Source organism: Bos taurus, chromosome 16 (assembly GCF_002263795.3).
Source record: "Bos taurus isolate L1 Dominette 01449 registration number 42190680 breed Hereford chromosome 16, ARS-UCD2.0, whole genome shotgun sequence".
Taxonomy (NCBI): Eukaryota; Metazoa; Chordata; class Mammalia; order Artiodactyla; family Bovidae; genus Bos; species Bos taurus.
Genome location: NC_037343.1, coordinates 51506896 through 51514452, shown reverse-complemented (window position 1 = coordinate 51514452; position 7557 = coordinate 51506896). Strand labels below are relative to the sequence as shown.

At 62.9% G+C, this 7557-nt stretch overlaps 1 protein-coding gene across 5 annotated transcripts; it reads left to right on the top strand.

Moving 5' to 3' along the window:
* The first annotated feature begins 1373 nt into the window (after positions 1-1373).
* Positions 1374-7146, top strand: KLHL17 (kelch like family member 17). Of its 5 annotated transcripts, NM_001193053.1 has the most exons (12): positions 1505-1614; positions 2432-2691; positions 2792-2913; positions 3073-3294; positions 3778-3894; positions 4101-4314; positions 4591-4735; positions 4819-4986; positions 5394-5482; positions 5566-5639; positions 5836-6017; positions 6284-7146. In NM_001193053.1, exons 1-12 carry the CDS (start codon positions 1505-1507, stop codon positions 6510-6512), a joined length of 1932 nt encoding a protein of 643 aa, NP_001179982.1. In that variant the 3' UTR covers positions 6513-7146. The 5 variants fall into 5 exon arrangements, with proteins under 5 accessions (XP_024832269.1, XP_010811660.1, XP_024832271.1 ...); XM_024976501.2 differs by lacking the exon at positions 5836-6017 and having other exon boundaries at positions 1374-1614; positions 2792-3294; XM_010813358.4 differs by having other exon boundaries at positions 1374-1614; positions 2792-3294; positions 5394-6017.
* The last annotated feature ends 411 nt before the right edge of the window (positions 7147-7557 follow it).

Here is a 7557-nt window from a genome sequence, read left to right as displayed (position 1 = left end):
ACCCAACTTCCGGTCCCAGCAGCCCTTGCGCCAGGAGAACTTCCGGCAGGCCGACCACGCCCCTGGCCCCGCCCCTTCAGGTGGCTTTAGGGTTCTACAACGGTGGCTGTGGCGGCATCTAGGCGGGAGGGCGCGTTCACATCTCATTTTTAGACGGGCGGCGCCCCTACTCCCAGGGTGGCAAGCGGGACTCGAGCTTCCGGCGCAGGCCTGGTTCTGTCACGGCTCCCTCACGCTTCTGTTGAGGGACGGACTGCAGAGCTCCAGGACCCGGCAGGACTGCGTAGGGCGGAATCCCGCTGTCCGCTTACAAATCTTTTTCTCCAAAAAAGGCACTAATAACGACATCGACCTGGCGGAAGGTGGGATTGGGGCCCGGGTCGCCCTCGCCCAGCCCTGCCCACAGCCTCCCAGAGCTCTGTCAACACATGCCAGTGAGGATGTCAATACATCGACCGCGGGAAAAAAAATGCATGAGGGTGAGGGGAACCATGCATCAGAGAAGACTCTTATACAAAGAGCTTTTCCAAATCAATAATAAAAAGCCAACAATCTAGTTTTCCGCAGATCGGAAAACAAACGAAAACAGAAATGGAGATGCGAAAAGATAAACAACACTTATGAGGATCAGAAGGATGAGAACCACCACTTCATTGGATAGTCCCGTAGCACCTGCGCTGGGCGGGACTGAAGCGGGGAGCAGGCAGACAGCGGAAAGATTCAAGCATTGTTATTGAAGCCAGTTTGGCCAAATCTCCCTCAAAGAGGATGCCTGATACTTCAGTCCAGCGAGTCCGCTCCTGGGACTCCAGTTACTAAGACATCTGCCTAAGTCTCCAGGCCCGCCCGGACAGGGATAGCCACTTTCCCTCTGCCTGGTCTGTGAAACAGCCTGCCGGTGCAAAGACCGTGAGGCTGGAAGGTTGCCTTAGGGAAGGAAGGCGGTGGAGAACTCAACCTATGTCCACCCCTCCCTCCACCCGTCTAATGGCAGAGGTCCGCGGGCCTGGACAGCCAGATCCCAAGACAGAGGACGTGCGCCCCACACGCTCTCCCACTCCGCAGCCAGCGTCCAGTCGAGGCCAGACAGGCAAAGGGGCCTGCGTGGCGTTGGAGAGAGGCAAGCAGATGCAGCCTGGGCAATCACGTTGGGCCGTTCGGCCCCCAGAAGATTCCGGGGCCGGGAAGGCTTGAACGAGGTGACGCGGGCAGATCTTGGAGGGTTCTCAGATATAGGCGACGGGCGCGGCCTGGGGGGCTTCCTGGAGGTGGAGGCGGACGGAGCCCCAAAACATTGAGAGGATTCGCCCGCTAGGCAGCGTCCCCGAAACCGCGGGAGAGCGCGGGAGGCTGGGCGGGCGGCGCCGAGAAACAGCGGCTGCGGGCAAGCAGCGGGATTGAGGGACGCCAAGCCGGTCGCCACCGCGGAGCAGCCCTTCAGCCGCCCGGCATCGGCTGGTCTGTGCGTCCTCCGCGGATCGGCGGCGGGCCAGCGGCCGAACCCATGCAGCCGCGCAGCGAGCGCCCTGCCGGCAGGACGCAAAGTCCGGAGCACGGCAGCCCCGGGCCCGCGCCGGAGGCTCCGCCGCCGCCGCCGCCGCCGCAGCCTCCAGCGTGAGTGGGCCAGGGGTTAGGGTTAGTGACTGGCTAGGGCCGAGTAGGAGGGAAGGAGGGGCACGCCAACCCTGGCAGGCTGCCGGGAGGGGGCGGCCTGGCGCCCTGCCGGTTCGTCGGACCGCAGAGGGTCCAGACCCTCTGTTATCCGCGCACACAGCCGGCGCGGGGTAGGGCATCCCGAGGTGGCTGCTCCCGGAGGTCTGACCCCACCCGCCGCCTTTGAATTCCGGCTGTGCCGCTCAAAGACTCGCGCGGCCTGTCTGCAGGATGAGGGATTAAGGGTCAAAAGAGGTTACACTGCCTGTCGATGTAGGGGTCCGCTTCAGGATCATCGGCCAGTACGCATCAGTTCACTTCGTGCACTTCCCGCAGCCTGTGCGGAGGACACCGGACTCCGACGGGGGCGCGGGAAGGGTGGCCAACAATGGACAGAAAGCCTAGTCCCAAGGAGGGCCTAGGGAGCTGGGGGTGCTCCTGGTGGGAGGGAAGTATGTGCCTGAGCAGGGATCGTGGCAGAGGAAGCCGTACAGGTTCAACGACCGGGGTCTGGCATGGGAGCCGACCTAGAGCGGGAAGCAGGTTGGAGCAGAGTCTGGCTGGACTCCGAGGAGGCTTCCTGGCCGCGAGGCAGCAGAGTGGGTGGCGCCTGGAGAGCACATGGGGTCCCTAGGGGCATGGGTCCTTCATGGAAACTTGGTTCGGGCTTCTTTGGGGGAAGGTGGCTTCCTGGGTGCCCAGGCCCTGACCAAAGTCTCTAGGGTGGGTGAGCAGTTCTGTGCAGAGTACACCCTGACGGGTCACTGCCCATGTGCAGCCCTGAGGCAGAGCGTGCCCGGCCCCGGCAGGCCCGGCCCACAGCCCCCATGGAAGGCACAATGCAGCTGCTGAGCCGCGAGGGCCACGCTGTGTCCCACAACTCCAAGCGGCACTACCACGACGCCTTCGTGGCCATGAGCCGCATGCGACAGCGCGGCCTCCTGTGTGACATCGTCCTACACGTAGCTGCCAAGGAGATCCGGGCACACAAGGTGGTGCTAGCCTCCTGCAGCCCCTACTTCCACGCCATGTTCACAAGCAAGTACAGCCCATCTGGTCCGGGTGCTGGGGGGCTCTGCAGCTCTCCTGGCGTGGGCCCCAGCCTGACTTGCTGTCCCATACCGCCCCCCCCCCCCAGACGAGATGAGTGAGAGCCGTCAGACACACGTGACACTGCACGACATCGACCCTCAGGCCCTGGACCAGCTGGTGCAGTTTGCATACACAGCGGAAATTGTGGTGGGAGAAGGCAACGTGCAGGTGTGGCGGCCTCAGCCTCACGACCCGTGCTGCCACGGTGCCAGTGCCTCCGCTTACCCCATGCCCCTAGCATCCTCTGTAGTGTGGCCACTCCTTCAGTCCTCACATCTGTTTCTCTGTCCCTGCTCCCCTGGCCCTCTCTCCCACCTTGCCTCACAGACTCTGCTCCCAGCCGCCAGCCTCCTGCAGCTGAATGGCGTCCGAGACGCCTGCTGCAAGTTCCTGCTGAGCCAGCTGGACCCCTCCAACTGCCTGGGCATCCGGGGCTTCGCCGACACGCACTCCTGCGGTGATCTGCTCAAGGCGGCACACAGGTACGTGCTGCAGCACTTCGTGGACGTGGCCAAGACCGAGGAGTTCATGCTGTTGCCGCTGAAGCAGGTAACGTGGTAGCTGGGGAACAGCCTGGACCTTGACCCGGATCCTGACCCTGACCTAGTTCCTGGACCCCAGAGCCAGCCTTGGTCCCTGGCTCCATCATCTGCACCCTAAAGACCTGGTCCTTTGTCTCTCAACCTTTATCCCCAGTTTCTGACCCACATTCCAACCCAAACACTGTCCCTTGGGCACAACCACCCCCATTTTCTAACTCCACCCAAGCACTTACCATTGATTCCTGATGCTCTCCTGTCTTGATCACATCCTCCCTACTTGATCACCTACTCCCCCAGTAGTCACTGGTTCCACATCCCCAGGACGACCCTGGAATTGGCCCTCAGGAACTGGACCTGTGGCTCCTGACCCTGCTTGGCCCATCCTCATAGGAACACTGGGCCCCTTGGACTCTCCCTCCCAGGCACCTTCAGGGCTCCGTGGGCCCCAAGATCCTCCCCAAATCTCAGGTCTGAGGGTCCCCACCCCCAGGTGCTGGAACTGGTCTCTAGCGACAGCCTGAATGTGCCTTCAGAGGAGGACGTCTACCGTGCCGTCCTGAGCTGGGTCAAGCATGATGTGGATGCCCGGAGGCAGCACGTTCCTCGGGTGAGGCCAGGCCCGGGGGGGCAGGGGGGCGGGGCCCACAGTGCTCAGGAGGGGACGCAATGGCTGAGGACCCAGCTGTGGCTGGGCTCTTATGTGCCCACAAACCCCACAGGGGTGATGCAGGCATGTGTCTCAAGAAGGTTCCAGGGTACCTGAGAGGGTCTCAGGGCAGGGCCTGCTACCTGACTATAGCATCCACACCCCAGCTGATGAAGTGTGTCCGCCTGCCCCTGCTGAGCCGGGACTTCCTGCTGGGCCATGTGGACGCTGAGAGCCTGGTGCGGCACCACCCAGACTGCAAGGACCTACTCATCGAGGCCCTCAAGTTCCACCTGCTGCCCGAGCAGAGGGGCGTCCTGGGCACAAGCCGCACCCGGCCCCGGCGCTGCGAAGGCGCTGGTCCTGTGCTCTTTGCTGTGGGTATGCCCACCTGTCCTGTCCCATCCTGTCCCCCAAGCCCTGCCCCGTGTCCCTACCCATGAGCCCAGCACAAGCCCTACTCCCCAACCCTGTGCTAGTTCCATCCTGCACTCACCCCACATCTGCTCTTCCGTCCCCCACGGTGTGACCCACTCACCAGTCCCCGCCCCACTCGCCCTGGGAGCCTCCAGGCCCTCAATCTCGAGATGTGATAGAGCCTCCTAGCCAACTACCTCCCTGGGCCCTCGTCCTGCCCTGTCACCTCCCCATCCCTAGGTGGCGGGAGCCTGTTTGCCATCCACGGGGACTGTGAAGCATATGACACGCGCACTGACCGCTGGCACGTGGTGGCCTCCATGTCCACACGCCGAGCCCGGGTGGGCGTGGCGGCAGTGGGGAACCGGCTGTATGCTGTGGGCGGGTAAGACTGGAGGCTGGTCTCAGGTCAGGGGCTTGGCATGTGCCCACTGGGCCAGCCCTGACCAGCAGTGGACCCTCCCCTAGTTACGACGGGACTTCAGATCTGGCCACCGTAGAGTCCTACGACCCTGTGACCAACACCTGGCAGCCGGAGGTGTCCATGGGCACGAGGCGCAGCTGCCTGGGTGTGGCTGCCCTGCATGGGCTCCTGTATGCAGCTGGTGGCTACGATGGGGCCTCTTGCCTCAACAGGTAGTGGCCGGGGTCAGGGCTGGGTGGCCTTTCGGAGTTGGCTCAGCAGGTGTGGCTGCACCAGGACTGCAGGTGTCCTGCCTGCGGGGAGCCAAGGGGCACCCTGCCTGAGGTCACCAGGGTCCCCAATACCTTGGCCAGCCCAGTGGCATGTTCTTTCCTCTCTGGGGTCCTTCCCCCAGGGCAGGGGCTGGACCCAGGTGGACACTTGCCCAGCATTGTCCAGGCAGCCCGTGGCCCATGTCCACCCAGCATGGCCCTGCTTCCAGCTCCAGTGGGATTCTGGGGTCAGCCTCCGTGACTGCCTAGCATGGAACTTTAGTCATGCTTCAGGGGAGGGCAGGTCCTGGGGCCGGGACTGCCTTTCCTCCACTGCTCAAGGTCAGCCGCAGTCCTGGTGTCTACAGTGCTGAGCGCTATGACCCCCTGACGGGAACGTGGACATCCATCGCCGCCATGAGCACACGGAGGCGATACGTGCGCGTGGCCATGCTCGGTGGGCGCCTGCACTGTGTAGCACCCAGCCCCAGGGGCTCTCACACACAACGGGGGCGCCATGAGTGTGTTCACTCCCTGCAGATGGAAACCTGTATGCCGTGGGTGGCTATGACAGCTCATCACACCTGGCCACCGTGGAGAAGTATGAGCCCCAGGTGTGAAATTCCCCAGTCACATATCCCTGTTCCCCAGAGGTGCTTGAGGTCAACACTCTGGCCACCCCTATCCCCCAGAGGGTCATCCCTCTATGTCCACGTTGTCTCACAGACTCCCCACCCTGGAGTAGAGGTCTGCACGTGTAGGGAGGGAGGCTGGTGGTGGGTCGGCCCCCAGCCCATCCCTCCACCTCAGGTGAACTCCTGGACGCCCGTGGCCTCCATGCTGAGCCGGCGCAGCTCGGCAGGCGTGGCAGTGCTGGAGGGGGCCCTCTACGTGGCTGGTGGCAATGATGGAACCAGCTGCCTCAACTCTGTGGAGAGATACAGCCCCAAGGCAGGCGCCTGGGAGAGTGTGGCGCCTATGAACATCAGAAGGTGCACAGGCCCCCAGAACTGTCACCACCATTGCCCTCTGTTCCTCCAACTAACAGGGCCTTACCCCTGCACAGCTCGTCCCCCACCTCCCTCCTGAGTCTCCCCTTTCAGGGCCCCGCCCCCCCATAGCCAAGGCCCCGCCCCAAAGACACCTCCCTAGGCAGTGCCCCCAGGCTTTTCCAGTGGCCATAGCTCCAGACCCTGGCCCTGCCCCCTCCTCACCCCAGGCCTCACCCCCTGCTCCTCCCCTTCCACCCTGCCCCCAGGAGCACACACGACCTGGTGGCCATGGATGGATGGCTGTACGCCGTAGGGGGCAACGACGGCAGTTCCAGCCTCAACTCCATCGAGAAGTACAACCCGAGGACCAACAAGTGGGTGGCCGCGTCCTGCATGTTCACGCGGCGTAGCAGCGTGGGCGTGGCGGTGCTGGAGCTGCTCAACTTCCCTCCGCCCTCTTCGCCCACGCTGTCCGTGTCGTCCACCAGCCTCTGACCTAGTGGCACGGCTGCACAGAGGCCGGCCGGCGGCTTCCCTCGTGCCTTAAGCCCCCAGGGCCCAGCACCTCCCTCCCCTGCTCGTGGGGCGGGGCTTGGCCCCCACCAGGGACATCCAGCGCCGTCCGTCCACCGTGCGTCTAGCCCGGGCGTTACTGTGTTTCTTTCTCAGTGTTTGTGTGTGCCGTTTATTTATTCACTCATTAATTTATTGATTGATGTTGAGCAGGCTGCACCTACCCATTTCTTCGTTTACTCTTGAAGTGTCCTATCTCTGGGGCCAAGCTGCTCTCCTGGGTGAGGGCCCTGGGGAGCAGTGGGGTGGACACTGGCATTCCCCGTGGGTGAGGAGCCAACTTGGACTCTGCAGACCTGGAGGGACCCAGGGGTGATGCAGAGCAGTTATGGGGGGGCGGCTTTCTGAGTCAGGTGCAGACCCCCCAGCCTGTGCTTTGCACACCACCCTTGACTCACCCAGCCAGGCACTCTCCCAGGGAGGGCACAAATTGGGCTTCCTTCCCATGGCTGTGGTGTCATTTCTGGATCCTGCACTGAGCTGGGCACCGTCTGCTGCCAACCTCACACAGCAATATGAGCCACTTGAACAATAAACATGTTTCTTGGGCTCTGCAGGCCTGTGGTTGAATGTCCATCTCTGCCTCTCAGGGTCCTGTCTGGGGTGACTGGAGGGGCCTGGGGTGGCCGTGTGCCCGAGCCGAGGCTCCGTGTTGGCATCTGGGGGCTTTGAGACAGCGCCATCACGTCCAGGGGCAGGGCTGTGCTGGCCCATGTCTTACCCAGGCTCTGCATGGCATGCCCCCTGACCTCACCAGTCCCAGGTACACCTGGGAGGGTTATGCCCTCTCTCTCGGAATCTGGATTCTGGTTAAGCCTCAGGACCATTTATCTTGACCTGGGGTGAGGGTTGGACGGAGGCAGAAAGGAGGCTGCAGGAGGGTCCTAGTTCTTCCTTCCCCAGTTGCAGACTCCGCTTCAACAGCTGAGAGTGAGCACACGTCCCATACAGTCACTGGTGATTCAGA